Below are 12,529 nucleotides of genomic sequence, written 5' to 3'. Positions count from 1 at the left end.
TCCTGCTGCGGTTGGTTCTCTTAAAAAGAACCCAACAGTACCTTGGAAGCTGAGGTATCGCTTGGGCTTTCAGTGTACAGGTGACCTCAGCTATACAGAGCAAAGCACTTCCCATCACATTCTTTTCCTCCTTCTCCGAAGAAATTAGGTCAATGGCAGTTTTCAGAACAGGTACAAATGGCAGTGGATTTTCTGTGCCAAAACCTTTGCAGAGCAGCTTGAGGCTGAACAAAGCAGTCTGCCTGTTGATGGCTTGCTCCTCCTCTTCCTCTTTTCTTTTACACTGCACAATAGCAATGAGCTCAGGAACTAGCTCTAAGAGCTGCAGGATCTAAGAGGACAAGAGAACATATGCGTTAGACTTACAATTAGAAGCCCAGAACCTGCAAAGTAACTGTGGGCAGGTAGCCTACATCTCACTACTCAAGAGCTGCCTGCCAGACTTGGCACTGGTACTCAACATCTTTGCATAGAGCAAGCCACTTCTACATCAATCTCTCTCCGGGTACTTCTGCTAAAGGAACCGAGTTTAACCACTTCGCCTCACCTGGCTCTTCTGCCACCTTGTGCGCTGCTGCACCTTGTTGTTCAAAAGGTCCATGGCCTTACGTCTCACGGATGGGAGCTGATTTGTCATTAGTCCCCTAATTACAGGGATGAAGGTTTCTGTTGGCAATAAGGCATTGACCTACAAGAAAACATAAACAAAACAATACCATAAATGCTCTTCCACGCACTGTGACATAGTAGCCTCCAAATAAGACAGGCAAACTCTCTTCAGCTTCCCACATGGGCTTCAGGATCAAAGAAGAGAGGACAGGCTAGCAATGCTGTATCAGAGGCATGCAAAAGAACAAAGCAGGTTCCGGCTACAGTACTTCATGTATGTTCACTGGCTGCTAACCAGCCATTATCCACCAGCTCCGAGATTTCCTCAGCAATTCCTTTTGTCTACACTGGTGAGCTATCCCTCCTTACTCTAAAATATTTCTGGTAGTGCCCTGTGCATGTACATCATGAAAACTGGATTATGCTTCACAGGCAAAAAAAAAAATCCAAGCTGTGAAAAGACATATGCACAGCATGCAGCAAGACAGCTAGTCCAATTCTACTAATATACTTCTGATCAGAAAAAGATTAGAAAGAAAAGCATAAGGATTTTTTTCTCCATTTAAATTCCATGTGGAAATACACAACAGTTCCATTAGCATTAGCTAAAATCATTTTATGAGTTAGCAGTCAGAAATGCTGCCATTCTTCTCCACCAGAGAGACAGTGAAATGACTGCTTCCAGCCAGTGGAATACTAAGTAGAGGAAATAAGCATTCCTGACTTTTTTTTCTGGTTGTTCCATCTAAGCTGTTAGGTGTAGTTATTAAAGTTGTTAGATGAGTTTAAACAATGATGCACCAGGTTGCAGACCATCCAATAAAGATGGGTACTATTCCAACAAGAAATCCTACAAAGGCTATAATCATATTAATAAGCAAAAGCAGAAGTGTCCCACTGCTAACATGAGGGCTAATGAGACATACTTTATCCAGCATATCATAGGACTTGTTAAGCAGAACCCTCCAAAATTTGGCTGTTGGCTTGTCCACGTTTCCTTCCACTGAAGACGCCACAGTGTTTATATAGTGAAGAACTTCTTCTAATAGCCTAGATGGAAAGGAAGCATCTTTTAGTAAGTAACAAGGACACTAAAGTAGTCAATTTTATTACTGGAAAGCATAAAATTTTACGAAACAGCAACAATAAAAGAAAATGAAACACCGAATGGAGAGACTAGCAGATCACATCTACATATTAACAAAAAGCTATGGCAATAAGGACAATCATGTGCACATTAAAGAAGTCTACCTGGTACCCCCAAATTAGCATCTACATACAATAGTAGTTCTACTTAAGAGCTCTAAAACAAAAACAATCTGGGAGGATGTAGATGTTAAAAAATGAGCATTTAAGGAACACAGCATTTAAAATAACTCCTACGCCCTTTTTCACTTAGAACAAACATAAAAGTTAAGCCTCCGCAAAAGAAACCCTCAATTTTGCATCACTGGCTGTTATAGCCCAATGACTACAACTGTGATCTGTGATTACTGGTAATTTTCTGACACCAATATTGGGGCACCTGTGAACAACGATTTTTTTCCCTACGAATGAAGTAATATGTTTTGCTAAAAATCTGGAATTCTTTTAGAGACTCCATCATCAACAGCATAATAGGTATGGCCAAGTCTGTAAATAAGCACTATGGGAAATACAGAAAGAGTGGATATTGGGTGGAGCAATCTTTCAGAAATAAAAAACTCCATATCATATTAAAAAAAAAACCACAACAAACCAGACCAAAACAAAACCCAAATAACTTGCATATAATAAATACTGCTTGTTGCCAAGGACAACATTAAAAGTATCCCTGGGGAAAAAAATACTCTAATGGGACTACACTTAAAAAATATTCCCAGGTTGCAGTAAAAGCTAGAAATAGAAGGAGCGGAGCAGATTTAAAGCATACCTCTGTTCCAACTTCTGCAGCTCTTCCGTTTCTTCACATTCAACTATCTGGTTTAAAAAGGAAAAATGAAAACGCTAAGTGTGAAACTTACATCCCCTCATTAAGTTAACATCCCAGTATATACAAATTTGTTTCTTCTGAATGAAATGTCCACTGACATGGTAATTATGAGTTCCCCACATTTGCACTTAAGCCATCATTCTAGAAGCGAATCTGAGAATCTTAGGCAATGCAGTCACAGTAGCAAATACATTACTCCATAAAGCCAGCAGGAATCCACTGGGACCAGAATTTCACTTTGTTACCTATTCATCAATCACACAAATGGAGTCTATTTGGAAAAGCCTTATTAAAAAAATAATCAACGTTACTGAGAGGTTTCAAAACTGTGTCAATAAAGGTGTCGGCAAGATACACTGGACAGTGTATTCTTTCATCCCCTTTGAATATAAAGCCATATTAAAAAGCAAATTAATGGCATAATTACTTCACGTGATCAGTTTAAAAAGCAATCTGCTTATTACCTTTTTCACAAAACTCTGAGAGGATAAAAGCTGTGACATGAACGAGACTGACAAGAACTTGAAATGCCGAAGTTGTTTGTCTGAGTGAGACTCCACATTAAAGAGCTGCCCATCCTGACTTTTTAGCTTTGTCTTGCACGTTCTTGATTTTTTTGGCCCAGGATCGTCTGTTGAAAACATTCGCAAAACAAATTTGCAGGCAAGAGAAAAAGACATTTGATTTCTGATTACAGAAACAAAGTAAAATTACAGTCAGATGTCTATCAAGGATAGTCATTCTGCAGTATCCAAAATCATGTCAAAGTTCCAAAAAAGATGGTCTGAAATAGCACAGGAGATAAATTTTTCATTTCAACAGCCTCAAAAGAAGTAGTGCCATTTCACTGCCATTCCATCTGATCATTTTTACATGAAGAATCTTCTTTTTTTCTTGGTGCTAAAGCTATGGTACACTGGCTACAAACATGAGAGACTTTTGAGGCAGGACCACATACACTGTGCATCACGTATTTGGGAAAACTGCTTTCAGTGTCATCACCTGGTCCTTCTTGGCTGAGAAAATGTATTCAAACAAATACAGCAAGTCCTAACTTAACAAGAAACAAACAACCCTCACCCACCTTCCCCAATGCTCTTTGAAATAACAGACTGGAAAAGTATTAAAACAGATTTTTTAATTATTGCTCCACTATATTGTTGTAGAAAGAAATGAAACCCTACAAAAACCCAGAAATGACTGGTAGTCCCTGTGATTTTGTCTGCTATGAACAACAGCTTTTTATTTCCACTAAATGATTTACTGTATCTTCTAAGTGAGGACTACTGTTTGATTCTAAGCACTCAAATTAATCTATAGTTAAAAGGACTAAAAAAAAAAAAAGTAATCCCATATCTTAGCCATTTTATTAAAAGAAAAAAAGTCATTAGAGTAATTCTGTATCCCTTAGTCTTTTTTCTAGAGGAGTAATAGAATCATAGAATAGTTTTGGTTGGAAGGGGCCTTTAAAGGCCATCTAGTCCAACCCTGGTGCAATGAGCAGGGACATCTTCAACTGGATCAGATTGCTCAGAGCCCCGTCCAACCTGACCTTGAATGTTTCCAGGGATGGGGCATCTACCACCTCTCTGGGCACCACATTCCAGTGTTTGACCACCCTCATTGCAAAAAAAAGTCTTCCTTACATCTAGTCTAAATCTACCCCCTTTTGGTTTAAAACCATTACCCCTTGTAATAGGAAGGTTTATATGCATTTGCTGGCTCTGTTTTGTGGTTACCTTCTTTGTTCTCTGGCAGCTCTGTCAAGTACTGGATTATTTTCATCATGCTCTGGAACTGAGAACGTACATTAAATTCACAACAGATGGAAATCCAAAATTCAGTGTCTGCTTCCAGAACAGCATCCTGTTTATGGTTTAGAAAGAAAAAAAATTTCAAGAATTAAAAAAAATATTACTAATAATGATAAAAAGACACAAAAACTTCTCGATGAGTTTGTGAAAATGCCATGGTGAGCTGGATACTGCCAGGATTAACACCAAGGGTTATAGCAGCAAGCTCTTGGAGAGAACATAGTTCCAGAGGGTATAGAAAGAGATTAAATTGCTACAGCAAAGGCTGTATCTTCTCACCAATGTTTCTTTAATAATTCTTTTAGTTTTCCCCACAAACTATGCTTTCACCTAATCTGAGGGCATGCCTACACAAAAACACAATAGGGTTTTTATCTTGGTCTGTACAGGAAGACCAGTATCATGTTTCACAAACACAGTTAAAGGAAAAAAAAAACAAAACCAACTTTAAAAATATTGAAGCACTTCATAATTAGATTTTCAGCTCTTCAGGTCAAGGATTGCTGTACAATATGATCCGATTTATTGTTCAGGCTCCAAAACAATATTGTATCTGCAATATAAATCCTAGTCAACATCACCATCGGGTTCTGCTGTAGCACAAGCTTAGAGCTTACTACTTATTTTAGCATAACCTAGGGGCTTATCTTGTACCTTCTTAAAGGCAAGGCCATGAACAGAAAGGGGGAGATCAGTTTCTTGAGGAAAAAGTTGACTCTACTCATCTTCTAACCTTGTCCGTGCTTGATGTCGCAGCCACAGTTTTGGTCACGTACTGCTCGAACAGCAGCACCAGGAGAACCCAGAGGAACTTGTCTCCTCCCACTGTAGTGATCAGCTGGGCCAGGATCGGCAGGCGCCGGTGCTCCGGCACGTGGGGCAAGGCATCCACAAACACACGAATGATCTTTGTCACCACCTCTTCCACACTTCCCGAGGACTCTGACAAATCACTGTCTTCAGCCTATGGGCAAACAGGTACAGCAGTTCAAAAAGATTATTGCAGGTGGGTACGAGTTCTTTCTTGTAAATTCAGAAAATCAGCGAAAGCACTATGTGCCTGATAACAGCATTACCAAGAGCATAATCTCAAGAAAAAAGTAAATGCTCCAAAATAAATGGTTTTCAATCACACACAGTTCCTTTTCAGTGTTCAAGGAAGATGCCTCAAATAAAATTTAAGAGGAAAAAAAAATAACAAAAAAGGGAAAAAAAGAAGAAAGGAGGAAAGAAGATGGAAAGAAGACAGAAAGAAGACAAGAAAAAGATAAAAGGAAAATAAAAATAAAAAAGAAAAAGAAAGGAGAAAAAAGAAAAATTAAAAAAGGGGGAGGGAAAAGAAAAATTAAAAAAGGGGGAGGGAAAAGAAAAATTAAAAAAGGGGGAGGGAAAAGAAAAATTAAAAAAGGGGGAGGGAAAAGAAAAATTAAAAAAGGGGGAGGGAAAAGAAAAATTAAAAAAGGGGGAGGGAAAAGAAAAATTAAAAAAGGGGGAGGGAAAAGAAAAATTAAAAAAGGGGAGGGAAAAAGAGGGGGGGGGGCAGAACGTTGCTTGGCATCAGCTGAAACAAGCAGGATGTTTTCAAGGGAAAGCAATGCCACATCCTTTTGAAAACTTTGCCCGTAAACCTGATAGTTAGGGTCTTGGATTCAAGGGCCTAGTAAAAATAATACAAGTAGGTTACATGATCTCAGGTAAGTAACATTAGGCTCTCCTCACATGTAATAATTGTGTGTGCCATAAATAATTTGTCACAGAAACTTGTCATTCATGGCTGCTATGAAAGATTTTAAATAAAAAAATAAATAATAATAATAAAAAAAAAGAGATAGCAACTTGATTTCTCTAACAGAGATCTGCAAAAGGATGCTAAATGTGTATACATGTCATTAAAAAACACACCGAAAAAACCCCACCCTATTATTAGAAGATTTTTTTTTTCCAATTCATTTTTACATAAGAATGTAATATAGCATTTTTCATGTTTAAATCTATCAATGACTCTAGAATTAAGATTTATTAGGTGCAAGTGAAATCTGACTGAAGAAAAAAATGTCCTCTTTGAAAAACAATAATGTACTTTTGTTTTGGTTTATAACCATTTATCTAAGATGTCCAGACAAAACCAAGAAAACCCACAGAAACACCAGCTGGAAGAATAAAAGCATTTGTCAAGTATTTTACCTTTCCACTTCCTTCAGGTCACGTCTACTATTGATATGACCATGACATATTAGTACAGGACTAATAACCACCTTCTTATTTCCAATGGTTCCTCTACTGAACTTGCCTGCTATTTTTATGATGAAAAACTTGAACTTAAAGTATGTTTCAGGTCCTCTTTAGGTACAGTTGTGATACCGTTTTGGCTAAACCATTTACAAAGTGCAGGAGCTCATAAGGGTAAAAAGAAGCAGTAGTCTGATGAACTCAGAGTTGGTCAGACGAGGCATAGTCTGTTAATACAGTTATATATAATTTAATATCTATCTAAAAGTAATCCTAAAATAGGCTACAACTTATTCTACCACTGATATTCTAAACCATTTACTCTGCTTAATTAATGTTATTGTTCACTTTTTTCTACTCCTTTCCATTAAGTAGACAAATTTACCTGTATAAGAGCAGGAATAACCATCTGCACCGTCTTATTAATTACTTGGAACGTGTAAGTATCATCCAGACGCAAGACATTTGCTCCCATGAATGTAAAAATGGGCATAATGTTATGGAGAACTTTATCCTGGAAAAGACGACAGATGAGATTAGTTTATTTTTTGAACTGTGCTGCTCTGCCTATTATACCTTAAAGCATTTCTCCTTCACAAATGCCACTAGAATCCTATAAAAGAAAATGAGAATCATTGGTATCTTCCAGAATCTCCACTAAAATAATTTTAAATATATAGTGTCCCTTAAAACTACTTACTATGTGATTGTTAAGACTTCTAAATATTATTTAGAAACCAAGATACACTTCTAAGCAAGTAATTAAAGAGTGGAAATGGAGAGTTTAGTCTGATGAAGTACCTTGTACTTTTCAACTCAGTGCCATGGTAGTATGACAAGCAAAATCAGCTACGGGGAGATTTGCAGAAGCACAAATGTGAGTGTGGCACAGATTCCAGTGATTTTCATACCTTTCCCACCCACTCTTTATATATCTGCAATATCTACAATCATACAATGGAAACCAACTATGCTCATTTTAATTTTTGGCTTTTTGGGGCGCTAGACTGTAATCACAGTTATTAATTTTAAAAGGGTTGGATTAGAGGTGTCACCTAGCTCAAGAGTTAAGTTTCCTAGATTTTGCCAGAATTTAGAGCAAGAAGTTATGGGCACATTTTTCATTCAGCTTTAGTGAACTGAAGGAGTGTTTTAGATTTAAAGAGAGATGAGACTCATACAAAATATTTCCTTGTATTCTGACCTTGAAAATCTTGTAAGAACCAATATTAATGTAGAATACAAGCTCAGTTCTATAGCAGGTGATGGCAGTAAGATGGCGATAAAGAAAACCAGCTCCAGCAATAAAAAAGCCAAATCCTCCACTGATTTGTCAAAAACATTCCAGTTTTGCCTTTTGGGAAAAATGCCGTCTTTCCAAATGTGTGGTGAAAGTACGGAGGCAGAGATAAAGATGCAAACTGAGTTTGATACATTTGGATACATTTTGCTGCTTTTATAGTTTCAAAGCAAAAGAATCTTACTTAGAAGAGTGAGCGTACGGTTAAATTTCAATCCGTAGAAGAACAGGCCTGTTTCTCGGTCGATTAAAATCAGACCAACCTGGTTTTCTCATCAACTAGAACTACATTTCTCAGTGTTGTACAAGATAGGAACTTGTAAGAATACCTGTGCTATTGGGCTAGATGTTTTCTCTCTTGTTTATTAAAAAACAGGGGAAAGAAGAAACAGTCCGCGAGAACTTTGACCACAGTGGGAAGGTGAGGCAGGGGGTGTTGTCAAGAAGCTTCTTCCCTTTCTAATGCGCTTCATTGCAAGTCATAAGTAAGTGCCCAAAGCATCAAGACAGAGGTTTGTTTTCAAGTAAAATGGAATAGAAAGCCCTAAAAGAGCAGGGAATCTGTAAATTTTGCCTCTTGCTCCTTTCAGAAAGCTTCTCCCCATAGAACAGCTCTACGTGTTCTTCAGTCTTCCCAATGTTTGGAACCTGAAGAGAAGAGCTGACACATAGATTTCAGGTACTACTTACAGGAAACATGCCAGCAACAGCACCAAGGAGAAGCAGTGCATGGTGGTGCGTCTGGGGCATTTTAGAAATCCTGATGCACTGAACTATAACTTCCACGTTGAATTTTTCTTTGTCAAGGACATCTGCAAGTAAAAAATACTCACTGATTAACACTTTAATGGTCAACCATATAGGAATGAACAGTACCCTCAAGAGTGGTTTTAATTTGCAAACCATACCTAAGGGATCTACAAAAAATGATTATGAATGCAAACTTGTATACCCCATAGAGGAATCTTATCTCTCCTCAGCAATACAGTGTAGAGAAGAAAAAAGTTAGAGACCGTTGTTTTAGTGCTGTACTGGTGAGAGAAGTATCAAGAAATGAATCTGGCAATTTTTACCTGCTGGGATCTTGCTACCATCTGAAGACAATTTCTGACAGATGTTTAGCAGGCAGCTGAGGATTAGCTGCTTTGTATATTCCATATTTTCTTCTTCTGATGCCATAGGTTCCAGACACCTATATATTCAGGAAAAAAAGTAGAGATTGAAAAAGCAGACAGAAAAATAAGTGACCAAGCTGCATATTAAGATACAAATAAGCAACTGCAATCTTCATTCTACAGAAGTTCTAAAACTGAGGCTTCTAAAAAGCGTTTGCCAAAAAGTGTCTCTTCTTTTTTGTTTTCAAATACATCAATTGGTTTAACAAAAGACATTTATCAAAGCACTGTCAAGAGCATAAGATGATGACCTGAAATATGATTGCCCATCTATGTAAAGGCAAGTCATAAGGAAAAAAAGATAAATACCCAATCTATATGTAAACTTTCCTAAGTGCCTGGCGATAGGGCTGGCAGGAAAAGCGATAGTTTTCTTAGGTTGCACTGGATGAAGGCTGTTCCACAATGTTTTGGGAGGAATTTTAAAGCTTAGAGGAGCATAATAGCTCTGCAAAACACACAAGTCCTGTCAATTGTGCCAGTTTTAGCACAGGTATCACCCTTCTTAGCAATCCCAAGCCCTCCACCTGAAAAACAAAGTCTTCGCATAAGCAGCTGTGCATCAGGTAAAAATCTTAAAAAGCCCATCACATTGTTTAAAGGGCAAAAAAGTCGTAACAACTTCCCATTCCCCTCATCTGATTTACCTAAAAGAAGCTCAAGTAAAAAAGGCAAGCTAAGCTACAAAACATGGCAACAAAGCAAAGAGAAAGCAGCCCATATTTTAATGCTTTACAGCGTCTGCTGCAGAAGAGAAAGCTCACAGACTCGTGTTACGGAGGCACGATTACCGGCTCAGCAGGTTAAAAAGCGCAGGTACCAATGCCTGCGGACGTCTAAGTTTCTTCTTATGCTGCAGTAATTCCAGAATAAGCATAACCCTCTGCCAGCTGAATTGGCTTGTTTCTGGTGCCAGTTCTGCGTCTTGAGGCTTTCTAAAAAGATAAGACAAACAATCAGGATATACATTTGCAAAGAAAATAGTACAGTGTTTCAGGGAAAACACAAGCGTAAGTAAAAAAGACAAATTTTCTTTCACACAGTAATATCATTTACTGTTTCTCCTGGGAGAGGTGGCAATGTGTGGGCTTTTGACTGAATTAGCAACACATTTTAAACAATCAACAGAAAATCCAGACCAAACTTGAAAAAAAATGAACAAGTATAGCATGCCTTCTGTGTATACAAAAGTTCTATGCAATGAAGCAGACTTCTGTGGAAAAAAAAATAAAATCTATTACCAAATAACTGTCCAAATGCCGATCTGCTTGCCATCCAGGAACTTGCATCTTTGGAACTACTAGCTGTCTAACCACTGACTGTGCAGGCAATGGGTGTGTGTGCGCAAGCGGGCGTGTTCATAAACTCTGACAGACACGGTTTACAGGTAGATCAATCTAATGGGTGATGATTATTAAAAAAGGTCAAGTGAAGGAAAATAACAACAGCTATTCTAGGTCAAACCAAGAAAACCAACTCAACATCCTGTTTCAACAATGGCTGACAGCCAATGCTTAAAGAAGAGAATAAGTACAGTGGACAGAACAGCTCCTTCCTTATGGGAATGGAGAGAAGAAACAAGACGAAGAGATCTAAAAATTATTGATTATATTAATGTTTTAACTGAAAGAAAATACTGTTTTTTCAGTCAACTAACAGGAACATTTTGATGAGCATCTGTAGGCTTCAGCCATGTGTATGTAATTTGTCCATACATCTTAATTACTAACCAAGTTTAATACCTACAAAAATGAATCTTGTTCAATTGTGTCAAGCCAGATTCTACAACAGCAAGTGTCAACATTAAAACTACTGGATTGTTTTGGGGGTTTTTTTGGTTTTTTTTTTGTTTGGTTGGTTTTTTGTATTTTTTTGTTTGTTTGTTTGTTTTGTTTTTTTTTAATTTTGACGGCAGTTCCGTCAGTTCTCAAACAGCAACACGATTTAGTTTTCTCCTGCCAAAAGCAGGTGAGAGTTATTTTACTGTGCAGGGGAAAAGAAGAAATATATGCTTATGCTTTCAAAACAAACTGCCATGTTGTAAAACAAGTGGCGTTTTCAAGCTGTACAGATAATATTTTTGAGTTTCTAGTTATATTACCTCTGTTGCTGCATTTTCTGCCTTCTAGTTTGCTGAACAGTGGCCAGACTTTTGGTTTTCTCAGGAGGCTCCAGTTCTCTGACAATCTGCTCAGCACACACTGAAATCTGAAACAAAGAAAAATAATGCAAGTACCAATGAACAACGTGTCATATCACACATCTATGCCCCCTCCTTTTTTTTTAAAGTACATCCCTTTCATGCACATATGGGTATATAATCCACATATTCAAGTTGTATCCCAGAAAATGAAAATCAGTGCAGCAGAAAGACGTGACTTCTGCCGAACTCATTTGCATAGTATAGTAAATGACTGATGCATGGCTTTTAAAGAAATACCTTCTAAGTGCAGTCCTTTAACAAACTTTTCATGCCATTAACACAATTGTATTACGTGACAAACAGTTTCAGATTCCTTTCATGCTATGATTGATACAAACGACGAGTGTAGCAACACAGAACCACCGCAACAGGTTTGGTAATATTTCTATGTTCTGGAGTTTGCCACTTACCCCTTTAAACACACTGCTAATAGTCTGGGCACAAAGAGGGTTCTTGCAGTTTAACAGTAAGTCAAACAGTACTTTTAATAGCTTCTGTTGCACCATCCCATCTGACACAGCTGCAAAGAATGGTTTAGTAATCTGCAAAACGGAAAAAAGAAAGGATGCAGAGAGGTTTACTGTAAGAGGGTAACAAAATCACAAGCTATAGAACTTGGGCATGTTAGATTATGTACAACACACCCAATCCCACCCATGTATGATGTATGAACATATACTGTAAAAATTTGCATATTAACATATGCATTTGTTATATATCCAGGAATCCTTAGATGCAAAGCACGTACTTCTGAAATATCCATCAGACATACCAATTCCTGAAATTTTTCACACAGCTTGCCTCGTGGGGGGAACAGACTTGCTGTTGCCAGCCTTTGGTAAGTATACACTAATACCTGGCTACTAGAAGGCCTGAATTTGTAGCCTCCTTCAAGTGAGACTATTTCTCACCTACTGTATTTTCTTGACAATTTTTCCTCAGAAGAAAAACGTGAAGTAAAGCTCCTGCCTGACTGACAAAAACTAAGGAGAGTGGAACAGTAGTATCTGTAGGCAATGATAAAGGTATTCGTCTGCATGCAAAGACAATGATATTTCTATTCCGTACTTGCCAAAATGCAAAAATCAAGCAAGCAGCAATTTCTCCTTCTGGTAAGTTTAAGAGAGAAAGTTTTGCAGCCTGTTTAGATGTTTCAAAGACACTATGGAGACTTTGAAAACTTGTACTAAAAGAAAGACAGGTCAAAAGCTATGGACTCCTTAACGC

At 37.8% G+C, this 12,529-nt stretch overlaps 2 protein-coding genes across 10 annotated transcripts in view; one reads left to right on the top strand and one right to left on the bottom strand.

The window, feature by feature from the left end:
- Window positions 1-12,140, top strand: part of LGALS8 (galectin 8) — a 38,394-nt gene extending 26,254 nt beyond the window's left edge. Inside the window, exons 11-14 of one of the 5 annotated variants that reach the window (XR_015707991.1) lie at window positions 5,152-5,401; window positions 8,301-8,345; window positions 8,515-8,603; window positions 12,026-12,140. The gene's annotated coding sequence lies outside the window, so the exon portion shown is untranslated. Of the gene's footprint in view, window positions 1-5,151; window positions 5,402-8,300; window positions 8,604-12,025 lie in introns of all 5 variants that reach the window. The other 4 variants (XR_015707989.1, XR_015707988.1, XR_015707992.1 and 1 more) reach the window with 4 other exon arrangements.
- HEATR1 (HEAT repeat containing 1) overlaps window positions 1-12,529 on the bottom strand; it is a 40,535-nt gene that overhangs the window by 6,792 nt on the left and 21,214 nt on the right. For all 5 annotated transcript variants that reach the window (XR_015707987.1, XM_087773523.1, XM_087773524.1 and 2 more), the window contains 13 exons: window positions 11,713-11,844; window positions 11,201-11,307; window positions 9,891-10,034; window positions 8,998-9,116; window positions 8,615-8,736; window positions 7,010-7,138; window positions 5,129-5,359; window positions 4,321-4,447; window positions 3,046-3,212; window positions 2,522-2,568; window positions 1,536-1,659; window positions 548-688; window positions 42-331 (listed from right to left, as the gene is read on the bottom strand). Coding sequence is in view for 4 of the 5 variants with exons in the window: in XM_087773523.1 (XP_087629649.1) it covers window positions 42-331; window positions 548-688; window positions 1,536-1,659; window positions 2,522-2,568; window positions 3,046-3,212; window positions 4,321-4,447; window positions 5,129-5,359; window positions 7,010-7,138; window positions 8,615-8,736; window positions 8,998-9,116; window positions 9,891-10,034; window positions 11,201-11,307; window positions 11,713-11,844 (1,880 nt within the window). In the remaining variant the exon portion in view is untranslated. The remainder of the gene's footprint in view (window positions 1-41; window positions 332-547; window positions 689-1,535; window positions 1,660-2,521; window positions 2,569-3,045; window positions 3,213-4,320; window positions 4,448-5,128; window positions 5,360-7,009; window positions 7,139-8,614; window positions 8,737-8,997; window positions 9,117-9,890; window positions 10,035-11,200; window positions 11,308-11,712; window positions 11,845-12,529) is intronic.

The sequence above is a fragment of the Nipponia nippon genome, unplaced genomic scaffold, assembly GCF_047370975.1.
Source record: "Nipponia nippon isolate SJK-2023a ecotype South Korea unplaced genomic scaffold, ASM4737097v1 scaffold_4, whole genome shotgun sequence".
In the NCBI taxonomy this organism is placed as follows: Eukaryota; Metazoa; Chordata; class Aves; order Pelecaniformes; family Threskiornithidae; genus Nipponia; species Nipponia nippon.
This window is presented reverse-complemented; position numbering and strand designations above follow the sequence as displayed.